This window comes from Callorhinus ursinus, unplaced genomic scaffold (genome assembly GCF_003265705.2).
Source record: "Callorhinus ursinus isolate GAN/ISIS: 27379988/994484 unplaced genomic scaffold, GSC_fseal_2.0 scaffold41, whole genome shotgun sequence".
NCBI lineage: Eukaryota > Metazoa > Chordata > Mammalia > Carnivora > Otariidae > Callorhinus > Callorhinus ursinus.
In genome coordinates, this window is record NW_027397103.1 from 4,240,064 (window position 1) to 4,253,813 (window position 13,750).

The 13,750-nt window shown below is 43.7% G+C and overlaps 1 protein-coding gene and 1 long non-coding RNA gene across 4 annotated transcripts in view; one reads left to right on the forward strand and one right to left on the reverse strand.

Annotated features, from left to right (window-relative positions):
- Positions 1–13,750, forward strand: part of LOC112837286 (uncharacterized) — a 30,328-nt gene that overhangs the window by 15,313 nt on the left and 1,265 nt on the right. The window contains exons 2-5 of one of the 3 annotated variants that reach the window (XR_012374817.1): positions 4,899–5,073; positions 12,156–12,265; positions 12,691–12,874; positions 13,430–13,563. This is a non-coding gene — a long non-coding RNA (uncharacterized lncRNA). The remainder of the gene's footprint in view (positions 1–4,898; positions 5,074–12,155; positions 12,266–12,690; positions 12,875–13,429; positions 13,564–13,750) is intronic. The other 2 variants (XR_012374819.1, XR_003211685.2) reach the window with 2 other exon arrangements.
- LOC112837238 (small ribosomal subunit protein uS13-like) lies at positions 9,102–10,319 on the reverse strand. The gene is made up of 2 exons (XM_073881303.1): positions 10,274–10,319; positions 9,102–9,645 (listed from the first exon to the last, which is right to left on the reverse strand). The coding sequence occupies exons 1-2, from the start codon at positions 10,317–10,319 to the stop codon at positions 9,146–9,148; spliced, it is 546 nt and encodes a 181-aa protein (XP_073737404.1). The 3' UTR covers positions 9,102–9,145.

Sequence of the window (13,750 nt, forward strand, 5' to 3'; positions counted from 1 at the left end):
CCTGATTGGAGCAAGACAACAGACTGTGGGAGGAGATCCCCAGGAAAAACATGAAACTGATTCTTTGAATGTAGAAAATATTGTTGATAGACCTATAGCAGAGATGTTGGAGCCCGTGGAAAATTAATTAGAAACAATACTTAGAAAACCAGAGAAATGAAAAACCAAGTCAATTATTAACTCTAGGAAAAAGCAAAGGGTTTAACCAGAAAGGAAGCATGGTCATAGTGCATCTACTTGGTTTGGTAGAAAACAAAATTTACATGACCATAATATAAACATCTCCACTCCCAAATTGCTGTGTAATAATGTTGGAGAGATAGGAGGAGGTTAAGTAAGGAGTGGTGTTGGTACGGGAGAAATGAGCCAATAGACATTCTAAAATTGATAAATCAAGAAATTGTAGCATAAGTTTCTTATTTAGAAGGATGGTGATAAGTACCAGGGGAAAAGTATAAGGTTTGAGGGTGTTTTCCTCTGGGGAATAGGACATGAAAGCTGAGATGGGGAAAGATAGGATAAAGGGGTCTTTTAAATTATGTGCTTTTCAACTATATTCTTTAGAATAAATCATTAAATACTTAGAAGATGGTAATCTCTACTATATTTGACTATAATAATAAGTAAATGATATTTTGAAATTTAAAACAATTAAAAAATTAAAATTTGCTTTGGTGCACTTTTAAGAATAGTTAGAATCTTCTCATGAAATTGAAGACTTGACAAAGTAATCTCAGCATAGTGGTCAAGCACATAGACTTTGGAGTCTGACAATCTGCTTTTTAGCTTTAACTTTGCCACGTTCTGTGTGATCTTGGATAAATCACTTAACTTCTTGAACCTCGATTTTTCTTGCCTATACCAAGGGGATATCAATAATACCTATGTCATAGGAATGATTTCAGAATTCAGTGAGATAAAAATAACAACAATAACAACTATGGTACTGTGCACTTTGTACGTATTATCTTATTGAATCTTCATAATCTGTCAATTTTATGAAGAGCAGACTTACCACAATGCCTAATTGTTTAATTATTAATTATTTAACATACATTAGCAGTTTTCTGTTAGTATTTTGATGGGACTGAAGACGAATAGGAGAAACAATGAAAAAAAAAGACAAATTCAGTAACATTCCACTTATTTTGAGACCAGATTGGTGATATCTTCTGTCCCCCTATTACACATCGTCTTGAACATGAAATAAGAAGAAAAAACTTTCCAGGGCATCGAAGTTCAAAAGTCACACTTTCTGGCTTAGCTCTGCATTCTTTTTTTAAGAATTGTGGTAGGGGCACCTGGCTCGCTCGGTCAGGAGAGCGTGCGACTCTTGATTTTGGGGTCGTGAGTTTGAGCCATTGGGCATGGAGATTACTTTAAAAATAAATACATGAAATAAACTAAAATTGTGGTAAAATATACCTAATATAAGATTTTACCATTTTAACCATGTTTAGTTCAGTGGCATTAAGCACATTCACATTGTTGTGCAGCCATCACTACCATCCGTCTCCAGAACTTTTCATCTTCCCAAACTGACATTCTGTCCCCATTAAACACTAACTCCTTATTGCCCCCTCCCCCAGACCTGGGCCACTACAATTCTACTTTCCGCCTCTATGAATTTGACTATGCTGGGTATCTCATGTAAGTGGTATTTGTCCTTTCATGTCTGACTAAGTTAAATAAACTTAGCGTAATGTTTTCAAGGTCATCCATGTTGTAGCATCTCTTGGTACTTCATTCTTTTTCATGACTGAATCATACTCCATGCATATTATCTACCACATTTTGTTATTCATCTGTCAATGGACACTTGGGTTGTTTCCCGTCTTGGCTATTATTAATAATAATGTTGCTATGAACATGCAGAGATCTGTTTGAGTCCTTCCTTTCAATTCTTTTGGGTATATAACCCAGAGGAATTGCTGGATCATACGGTAATTCTATGTTTAATTTTTTGAGGAGCTGCCATACTGTTTTCTACAGTGATGCACAAGGGTTCTAACTTCTCCACATCCTCACCAATACTTGGGGTTTTGCACATACAACCCTGTGCCCATGAGGAAGAGATTCTGTTGCATAGATTTTCAAAAAAAAAAAAAAAAGTATTTTATTTGTTTATTTAAGAGAGACAGGATAGTGAGAGAAGGCATGAGTGGAAAGGCAGGGGAGAAGCAGACTCCCCACTGAGCAGGGAGCCCGATGCGGGGCTCAATCCCAGAACTCTGGGATTATGACCTGAGCTGAAGGCAGCTGCTTAACTGACTGAGCCACCCAGGCGCCTCTGTATTTTTCTGATTACTATAAGAGTATCTTTTTGCACTTTTATTGGCTACCCATGTAATTTTGCTGTGTTTTAATCAAGTCTCTATTGGTGGACTTTTGGCTTGGTTATCTGACCACTGCATATTTGGAATGGCCAAACAAGAAGGTGAATATTGGAAGGTGTTAGAAATGCATCCAATGACAATAAAATGACTGCAGAGACATTCAAAATGATAGCCTTGAGTCATCAAGTTTCACTGTATTTAGGAGATAAAATAGCGTTCTACAAAGAGTTCTATCAAAAGTGGTTAAAAATATGAAGTCTTGGTAATTTTTAAAAGCTACCATTTATTGAACATCAACTGTGCATCATCCCTCTGTGTTAAGGCTTTTCAAACATCATTTGATTTCATCTTGGCTTGAACAAGTATCATGTCATTTTATGTTATAGAAAGAAAGGTTTCTGGAGAGTTGCCCAAGGTCACAAACCACAGGGAGTGGGTAGTTGGATCTGAATCCAAATCTGTGACACCCTCACCCTTTGAGACGGACATCTGAGGGAGGTCCTGGAGACTCATGGACCGCATGTACCATGCTTACTGGTGTCTTGAGTAGCCTGGGCCATTGTTTTTTGTTTTGTTTTGTTTTGCTTTGTTTTTATTCTTACTCTTGCAAATCCAGAGTCAATAGACTTCAGGCAAAGGCTTTATTGCAGTTCTGCACCAAGTGCACCATGACTCACTAGGAAATGACTTTAGGTGGTGCTTAGACACAACGTTCAACGGCATTGCATCACCTGGTGAGGAAGTTACTCTCCTTTGAGTCCCTCTTAATCATGGCATCAAGGAGAAAGTCTCCACATGGTGCTACCAAGTCTGGAACACCTCTCTGGCACTTGCTGATTTTTTTCCTATTTAACAAATGCTGCAGCAGATTCAGAGCTTCCGTGGGTAACGGTAGAATTTAATAACATTATTTTAAAAAATGATATTTACTCTTAGAGTTATCATCTAGTTATGGCAAGACGTCTGTTTTTCATTTGCACTAATGAAATAAATTTCCCTTTTAAAATGAATTTGTTTTCATAAAAATAGAGAGTCACGTAACAGAAAATTGTAGGCATATGCTGTTACCAATTGTCAAATAACTGGGCAAAATTGTGAATAAAGGTAGCACTTGAATGACGTTTGAGAGACACTGCTTTCCTGGATTCATAAGACCAGGCTCTAGGCTCCACGGGTATCACTCTTTGTTAATTCTAATCACACTTTCCTGACTTGAGAGTACATTATATAACATGAGATGCTTGTTAAGAATTCAGATGCCCAGGCCTTGAACCCCCAAAGAGCCTCAGCAGGTCTCAGGGGGGCCCAGGCTTTGCAATTTTGATTAAGCAACCCAAGTGGTTCTGATGCGAACTGGTCAGCACGTGGCACTTGCAGAAATTCTGAACAGGATCTTCCCATCGATTTAAAAAAGAAAGATTTATTTGTTTATTTTAGGAGGGCAGAGGGAGAGTGTCCTGAAGCAGACTCCCTGCTGAGCACAGAGCCCCATGTGGGGCTCAATCCCAGGACCCTGAGATCATGACCTGAGCGGAAACCAAGAGTCCCCCGCTTAAACCACTGAGCCACACAGGTACCCTGCACTATAGATTTTTTGGAAATAGATGGGGAAGAATGCCGTGCATGCCTGTAAGTTTGGCAGGATGCAGCAAGCTTCCGCCTTTGTGTGACTACAGTGGGTTAGGTTTCCGGGGCAGGAGGAGTCACATCTAATTTTCAGGCGGTGTTCTAGGCACTTCACACACGTTGAGTCATTTCATCCTCAGCACAATCCGAGGAGGCAGATACTATTATTACCTTCATTTTACAGGTGGGGAAACCTGGACACAGAGAGGTGCAATCACTTGCATAAGGTCACAGGGCCGGGAGGTGGCAGAGCTGGGATTTGAACGTGGCCATCAGATCATATTCGGAGCCAACATTCTTCCCCACAGTGATCAGCTCCCTCCCCTGGACCCGCGTCTATGTGTGGTGATGAAGTTCCATCACCCCCTCCAATCCTGCAGATTCCTGTTATCCTATCAGGAGATCAGACTCTTTGCTAGTAAAAAGAAATGAATTGATCATTGAATTAAATGAGTACAGACTCAGTCAACATCCCTGGTCTGAGGACTACTAACCTTCCAGCTCAGTCGAAACCATGGACTAGGCCTATCTTTCAAAACTAAAAGCCAACATTTCTACTTCCTATGATGAAAATAAAAAGCGTTCTCAATTTACCAGATAGACTAAACAGGTACTGATTTATCTGATTCTGTGTACAGAAGCCCAAGACAGGGGAAAACCTGTGATCTGTCCCACTCAACATTTCTCATTTTTTCCCCATTACTTCAAAGAAAAGGAAAGTTGAGAAATCACAGAGGAGACTTCTCAAGGACCATCAGTTCCAGTGTTCAGACTCAAATACAAAAAGAGGCTCAATAAACTCAGGGTCTGTACCTTTCAGGAATCAATCAAATTGTGGAGGATTTGAGGCTCGCCCAGGACAACGTGGGCAATTTTGGTAATTTACCACATGCATTTCTTTTTTCTTTTTCTTTTCCTCCCCTCCTCCCCCCGAAGTCACAGATGGCTGCTGGAAGCCGAGCCAACACTGTGCCACGAGACGCAGACAGCTGTGGTGTGGTGTGCAGTGGAGGTGCATGAGAAATGGCCCATGGTGTGAGCTGGAAGGGCAGGCGTGTGGGCTTCCTCTCTGACCTGGGCAGAGCGGACTGCAGGAATGGTGAGATCCAGGGTAGGCAGCACGCCTTGAATATGGCCAGACTAGGGAAAAGGTTTTGTTTCTCCTGTCAGTGGCTGCTTTTTTGCCCCGTGGGGGAGAGCTTGGTGGAGCAGCTCACAAGCAGGAGCCCATGGAAAATGCATGGCCGGGATGTCAGCAATTGCGTCACAGTTGCACTCTGGAAAGGGGTGATCACTTTGAACAATGCACACGCGTTCACATGACAAACCATTAAGACTCCAGCCTGGGTAAACAGCATGTGTTCTTTATCAGATTGCTTCCTTAGTCTATAGCACAGTCTATATAGGCTAGAGTCCTTCACGCCAATTAAACAAAGGCAGGGTTAACTGTCAGGTTTTTATGAGGTGCTTTCGATGCTGTTTTTGATAATGAAGCCACGGAGTCTCCTACCAAAAAAAAATAGATTATTTAATTCCTATGTTTTTCTGTCTCTGTCAAGATAACTGCTGAGCAGCTGAAGATAGCATATGTTTGTAGGGGTAGCTATCGAGAACAACACAAGATATCTACTTTAAAGTAAAAACTGTAAAGATTCTCAACATGTAAGTTATTTTCTCTGTGACATCTGAGGCCAGAAGAGGGGCAATTCTCTAAAAGGAAGATGTAAAGCAGTAGTTGTCAACTTGGGCTCTACATCAGAATTACCCTGGGGAGCTTTCAAAAATCCCGATACCTGTGGCACACCCCAGACCAAATAAATCAGAATCTCGGGGGGATAGGACCTAGGCACCAACATTAAAAAAAAAAAAATTTCCCAGGTGATTCCCATGCGCAGCTAAGGTTCCAAATTATTGCTAGAAGGGGAAATTTCCTTACCCTTCTGAAAGTCATGTAACACTTCTGGGGAAATGGAATCCACTGACATCTCATTTCTGGAGGAATGAAAATGGAAATCACCGTATCGATGGCCTGATTTCCATATTTTAGTATCTGCCTCTCTTCTAATTGTTCTGTGCAAGTATTGGAAATCCTGCACTTTAGTGCCCATGGGGACAAAGCAGGTAGAGCAGATGGGGATCCCAGGGGAAGGCTAGGGGAACAGAGACTGGAGGGGAGCCGAGAGTCTCGGCCCCAAAGTTGAATAGCCTTTCCACACTCCTCCTGATGCTTCCAGGGGCAGATGCAGCTCAAGTGGGGCCAGGGTTTTGGATTTTTCCAAATAAATTGCTCATCAGAATTTTTGTATGTAAAATATCCCATTTTAGAAATGTTAGCCAGAAATTAAAGAATTTTTTAAAACCTCCCTGCAGCCAAATGAAGCTCATCTGCAGGCCAACTTTGGCTTTGCGGGCTGCCTTTTAGATCACCTGATTTATACACCTTTTGGGAAGCAGGGATTCTTCTTCTTTTTTTTTTTTTTCATTATTGTGGTAAAATACACTTGCCATAAAATTTACCATTTTAACCATTTTAAAGTGTTCAGTTCAGTGGCATTAAGTACATTCATGGTGTTGTGCACCCATTCTCTCTATCTAGTCCTAGAACCCTTTCATGACCCCAAACAGAAAACCCATACCTATTAATCACCTCCCCTAGCCCCCTTGCAACCACCAATCTGCTTTCGGTCTCTACGGATTTGCCTAGTCTGGTTGTTTCTTATCGATGGAATCATACAGGCTGTGGCCTATTGTGTCTGGCTTCTTTGCTTTGCATAATGTTTTCAAGTTCATCCCCATTGTAGCACGCCTCAGTGCTTCCTTCCTATTTACGGCTGAATACAGTTCCATTGTATGGATATGCCACACTTTGTTTATCCACTCATTAGGTGATGGGTAGTTGGGTGGTTTCCACCTTTTGGCTATTGTGAATAGTGCTGCTGTGAACATTTGTGGGCATGTTTTGTTTCAACAGGGGGATCATCCTTACATAACAGATGCCCCCATAGCACTAATCCCAATTCTGAGCATACTCATATGTGCTCATGAGTCGGGGACTTAACTATAGCGGGACCAAATTGTCCCACTTTGCCTTGGATTGTCCTGGTTTTAACATGGAAGGCCCCGCATCCAGTAAACCAATAGAGGGAAGTCTGGCAGTGGTCTCATCCACCAGCAAAAGCCTTCTCGAGGCAATGCCAATGGTTTTAGTATTTTGATGGTGACTTCAAAAATCATCGTGACAAGTCTATGTTTCTTGCGGTTGTCTCTAATTGCAGTGACTTCAGGACACTGTGCTTTGGCACAAGCCGGTTCCTCGATGTTGCCCAGAGGATTCCTATCCCTTCTGTAGTCTCAGCTTCAGACTCATGTCCTCAAAAGAGCCTTCCCAGAGCCCCTTCCCTTGCACAGGGGTAAAGGACTCCCTTCCTTTATTCCCAGAGCATAGTATAATTACAGGATGCATTTGCCTGGGTCTCCCCATGAGACCACAACTCCCTCAGGGATGGTGGAATATTGCTGAGATTTTGGTCTGCCCAACATCCATCCCCTCTTCTGACAATAGCATTCCCCTTTTCCTTTGGGGGGGGGCAGCTGTCCCCTAATCTCAGACAACACGGTTTGGGTGGAGTTGATACCAGTTCCTGGCAATCCAGACCTGGCCCGTCTGCACATTCCATCCCCTTGGTCGACACAACTGGCTCAAGAAGAGGTGACCTGAGCCAGGTTAGGGCACAATCAATCCTGCAACTTATGCAGGAGCTAGCTGGAACTAAGTCAGAGCTAAGGAGGAAGGAACTCTACTTCTGATAGGGTTGCTAAGCTCTCGGCGCTGTCTTTGCCACAACCTGGGGAAAAGCTGCCTCAAAGTGAAGCCACCACGGAAGAAAGCAGAACTGAGGGACAGGGAGAGAAAGGGATGATGCCAGGCTGCAGTGAGTTTCCTCCCCTTAACTTCCTGGTTCTATGAACCACATTTTTGCTTAAACTGGCTCATTTTGGGTTTTCATCTCGTCCAACTAAAAGAAAACTGAAGAATGCACTGTCTTTTATTAATATTTAAATCCCATACTGTCGTATCATCCTGGCCCATTATAGGCACTCAAGAAATGTGTGTGTCAATGCAGACTTTTCTAGGTATCCCGTTGCTATGTTTTCTCAGTAATGATATGATATCGATGCAAGAAGAGTCAGGAGGGGAGGATGTGGAGAAGTTGGAGCCCTCCCACATTGCTGGTGGGAATGGTAAATGGTGCAAACAGCTATAGAAAATAGTTTGGCAGTTTCTCAAAAAGTTAAACCGAATTATCATATGATCCATCATCCCCGCTACTGGATATACAGGCATATCTCATTTTATTGCACTTCTCTGTATTGAGCTTCGCAGATACTGTGTTTTTTCTATTTTTTTTAAAGATTTTATTTATTTATTTGAAAGAGAGAATGAGATAGAGAGAGAGAGCATGGGGGGGGAGGGTCAGAGGGAGAAGCAGACTCCCCGCCAAGCAGGGAGCCCGATGCGGGACCCGATCCCGGGACTCTGGGACCATGACCCGAGCCAAAGGCAGTCGCCCAACAACTGAGCCACCCAGGTGCCCAATACTGTGTTTTTTCTAAATTGAAGGTTTGTGGCAACCCTGCATCAAGCAAGTCTATGGGCACCATTTTTCCGACAACATTTGCTCACTTTGTGTTTCTGTGTCACATTTGGGTAATTCTTGCAATATTTCAAACTTTTTCATTATTATTGTATTTGTTATGGTGATCTGTGATCAGTGATTACACCTGCTGAAAACTCAGATGCGGCTAGCATTTTTTAGTAATAAACGTATTTTTTAAAAGATTTATTTGTTTGAGAGAAAGAGAGAGCACGTGTGTGTGTGCACAAGTCAGGGGAGGGACAGAGGGAGAGAATCTTTAAGTAGACACTCTACTGAGCACAGATCCCGATGTGGGGCTCAATCACATGACCCAGGAAATCATGACCTGAGCTGAAACCAAGTCAGACACTTGACCGACTTGCCACTCAGGCATCCCAGGAATAAAGTATTTTTTAATGAAGATATGTACATTACTTTTTTTAGACGTAATGCTATCACACACTTAATACACTGAAGTCCCATGTAAATGTAACTTTTTTTTTTTAGGTGTATAAACTATTTTATTAATAGACAAGGCCTACAAATTTATTTCTTCTTGGACACACCCACGGTGCGGCCACGGCACCCTGTGGTCTTGGTGTGCTGGCCTCGGACACAAAGTCCCCAGAAGTGGCGCAGCCCTCTGTGGGCCCTAATTTTCTTCAGTCTCTCCAGGTCTTCACGAAGTTTGTTGTCCAGACCATTGGCCAGGACCTGGCTGTACTTTCCATCCTTCAAGTCCTTTTGTCTGTTCAAAAACCAGTCTGGGATCTTATACTGGCGAGGATTCTGCATAATGGTGATCACACGTTCCACCTCATCCTTAGTGAGCTCTCCGGCCCTTTTGGTGAGATCAATGTCTGCTTTCCTCAACACTACATGAGCATATCTTCTCCCCACACCCTTAATTGCAGTGATGGCAAAAGCTATTTTCCGCCGCCCATCGATATTGGTGTTGAGTACTCGCAAAATGTGCTGGAACTTCTCAGGGATCACTAGAGACGTGGCGGCGGCCCCAGCGGCAGCGTGTAGGCCTCTTGTGGAAGCTGTAAATGTAACTTTTATATGCACTGGGAAACCAAAAAATTCACTTGACCTGCTTTATTGCAATATTTGTAATATTTATTGTAGTGGTCTGGAACCAAATCCATCTCTAAGAGATGTTTGTCTGCCCAAAAGAATGCATGACAGGTGTTGAAACAACTTGTACACAAATGTTCATAGCAGCACTATTCACAATAACCAGAAGGTGGAAGAACGCAAATATGCACCAGCAGATGAACAGGTAATCAATGCAGTCTATCCATACAATGGAATATTACTCAGCCACGAAAAGGAATGAAGCACTGATCCATGCTACAACATGGATGAACCTCAAACACATTACACTAAGTGAAACAAGCCAGACACAGAAGGGCTGATATTATAAGATTCCACTTATATGGAATATCCAGAAAAGGTAAGTCCATAGAGACAAAAAGTCGATTAGTGGTCGCAAGAGGCCGACAGAAGGTGGGAATGTGGAATGACTGCTAAATGTGTATGGGACTTTCCTCTGGGTGACAGAAACATTCTGGAATTATAGAGTGCTGATGGTTGCACAACGCTGAGTGTAATAAATGTCACCAGTGGTAAATTTTATGTTATGTATATTTGGCTGCAATAAAAACAAACCAAAAGAATCTGGAACTTCATTGGGGCTGCTGCAGATGGATGCCATGCGGGTTGTTTCCTTCATCAGGTGCCCAGGCTGGGGAGGGGGGCATGGCCTCAATTTGCCCCACGAGCCTTGACCCCTGGTACCTGAGCAGAGCAGATGCTTTCTTCTGATTCACCATTTAGGTTAATGCAGAGCTTCACAGACAAGATGGCGTAAGATGTAAGCAAGTTTGGTCGATGACCTCACTTTACTGCAATTTTCAACGATACTCCTTCACCGTGCTCTAAGTAGTTGGCCAGTGCCACAGTACACATCCTCTCCCATCCTGAGGGTGCTATCTCTGAAAAATTCACAGTGCATTGTTGAGTGCTTAATTTGTAAAGCTAGCATAAATCACTGGACTAAATTGTCCATTATCGCGAGCTCAAGTTATCTTGCCATCAAGAGAGTGATCTGGTTGCTTTGGTTGCACTGGAAAATTAAGAGACAAAGAGGCAAAAGGCCAAAAGGAGAACACTAGAAAAAGTCCATTTTCTGATGTTGGAAAGACTTCACAAGGTTAAAGATAGGAGCATTCTGCCTGCACTCATCAAAGGTATTTTTTTAAAAAGCCATTTATGTTTTGGGGATCAACGAGTTAGAACAGAACAATAATAGTCCTCTCGAAGCTATGGAAGATTTGGTTTTATCCTGGGGACTGGCATTCTGAGATTGTTATCCCCGCAAAGAATCAGGAGGAAAAAGGAAAAAAAAAAAAAGAAAAGAAATGCCCTGGGAAAGCAGTATGTTGAGCCCTTCAAGGAAAAGTCGGTGTTACTTTTGTTCAGTTCCAGGGGCATTGGCCACCTTGCTACTTCCTAATGTGCCACTTTCCAATTTGGGTCCCTATTCACAATGCAACTTAGAAAATATTGGGGACAGCTTATCGCTAATATAACGAGATGTGGAATGAGACTTTTCCTGTTGACCCAGAACTTCAGCTAAAGCTTCAAAGCTGAGGGCAATGGGTAACAATACTTCCTCCTGTCAAGAGGTGGCCAGACTGGTCCCTTGACCATCAATAACCATCAGCCTCCAGCCTATATAAAACAAGGGCAGATTTTATCCAGAGGACATTTCTCTGACAGGTCTTTGTAGGGGGTTTTCTTTTCCCCTCTGACCTCCAAGCCAAGAGAGGAGAGCTCAAAGCAGAATCACTCATGAGACTGGGGGGCACCAAGGTGGGGGTGGCTGGTACCTCACTGCCAGCTGAAGGTTGCCTGGGGCTGCCCATGACAGCAGGGCAAGAAGCGAGGGCAGAGGGCAAAGGTGCATCCTATTTCCCAGGGGCCAGAATATGTATGTGGGTCTGAGTCATCCTGAAAAGACTCACCCAAGAGGACTCACCCAGGACCTCAGAAAAAGAATGTGGGGTACTTCCCAGGGTATGAATGGGAATGAGGTGTGCACGAAGTCACCCAGCACATGCACTGAGTCCCCACAAGGCCCCCACAGGGTTCTCCAAAGATCCCCCAGTACACATGAACCAGCATGTGAGTTCTTGCCGGGCCATGGCAGGGGGTGGGCGGCATCTGACACCTGAGAGAACTACACCTGTTCTCAGCAGCTGCCCTGCTCCTATACTCCGGCAAGGTGAGCTGGGAAGGGGCAGGAGAGGACACACCTGCCTCATCTCCACTGCAGATTCCCCAGTCACTTGTGGGTCAGACTGGAGGGGCTTGGGGAAGAGGTATTAAACCGCATATGAGAATAGAGTTTTGATTGGACTGGACTGGACTTCTAATATGAGACTCTTCTCATAGTTGAAACTCAGAGCTATGGGGTCTGATGTGAGATTTCCAAGCTCAGCTAATTTCATAGCCCAGTAAGAATAATTTATTCCCACTATTGATAAAGGCGCTGCGAGACATGCAGCATCCAAAGTGCCGTGCAGTTTCCAGAATGAAGACCTAGCAACCACAGCGCAACGCACAGCAGTCAGCTCCAGTTCTCCAAGCTTGAAATTGGTGAGATTTCTATTGATCTGTGGTGCAAACCACCTTAAGCTATACTAGGGGCAACCAATGCAAATGCCAACAGGGGCCAGGCAGGAAATATAATGAATGAAGGGGTTTAGGTGGGGCCCATGGTGAACTGGAGAGCCTGCGTCCCATCCGAAAGGGACAACTGTCTCTCAAATCTAACCAACTATTGCCCAATGAGGCCAAGTCTTCCGATTTTCCCAGAAATGCCAGAAATCTCCATTTTTGGTAGTGTCTCCTGATTTTGGCATTATTGGTAAGAATATTAGTCAGGGTTCTTTGTTGCAAATGACACAATGTACTCCAGGTAGTTCAAGTACTAGTGCTTTAACGGGGGGTACTATGGACTGAATTGGGTCCCCTCCAAATTCACGCGTTCGAGCCTTAACCCCCATTGGACCTTTACATAGGGTTGGGTGAAGCCAAAGGGTGAGGCCCTAATTCAAAAGGGCGATGGCCTTTTAAGAAGAGGAAGCCATGTGAGCCATGCCTGCTCTGTGTGGACACAGCAAGAAGACGTGCTCTGACATCCAGGAAGAGGCTTTCACTGGAACCCGAACATGCTGGCACCATGGATCTCCAGCCTCCAGAACTGTGAGAAAAATAAATTTGTGTTGAAGCCACCCATCAGTGGTGTTTTGTTATGTCAGCCAAGGCAGACTAAGACAGGTGGTTAGAAAGCCTATAGAATCTCCAGGGGGACAAGAGTGCTAGGCTTGGACTGTCCAGCTGGGAATGATGCCCAAGCCACACCGTCGGACTGCCCCTGTGAATGCCCTGCCATGCCTCTCAGCACAGACCCCACGCTTACACAGGGGCAGGACACCTGGCTCACTTCCAAGTGTAAATCTCATGTGATGTGTGTAATGGTCGAGCCCAGATCACATGAAACTTGGTTGCAAGGAAGGTTCTGGAAGAGTGCTTTGGTTTCTCTTATGGAGACGTGGGACTCATAAGGTGGGCATTTTCCAAACATAGGAAAGATATTCAAAAGGGGCTGTACAGATGCAAAGTATAACAAATGTCCACTATAGCAATTAATTGAAAAGGCATGGTGGTTGGGAGGGGGGCAAAAAGAATGCCTTTGTGGGCTGCTTATAGCCCTGCCAGCTGATGACTTCTGAACTATGGGATACTTTCATTTTTTAGACTTCTACTTCATCTGAGAACAACCAGAAAAGCCAAATCAAATTATCATCATCATCATCACCCACTTAAAGGCATTCAGAGAGCTGCTGAAGCAACCAGACTTAGAGGGACCAAGATTCTGGAACGATGTTGAGGTGAGCTGACAAACTGCAGCCACTTTTTCCCTGGGGCATTTGCAAATTTGGGCACTTGGAATCTAGACTTTTCCCAGGCAAGGATGCCCCTGCTGGGGGCACAGAGAAACCAGCAGAATTTTGGCAGTGTCTTAGGGCTGGAGAGACAAAATTAGGGACTATCCTAGAGAGAAGGGAGGGGTAGAAA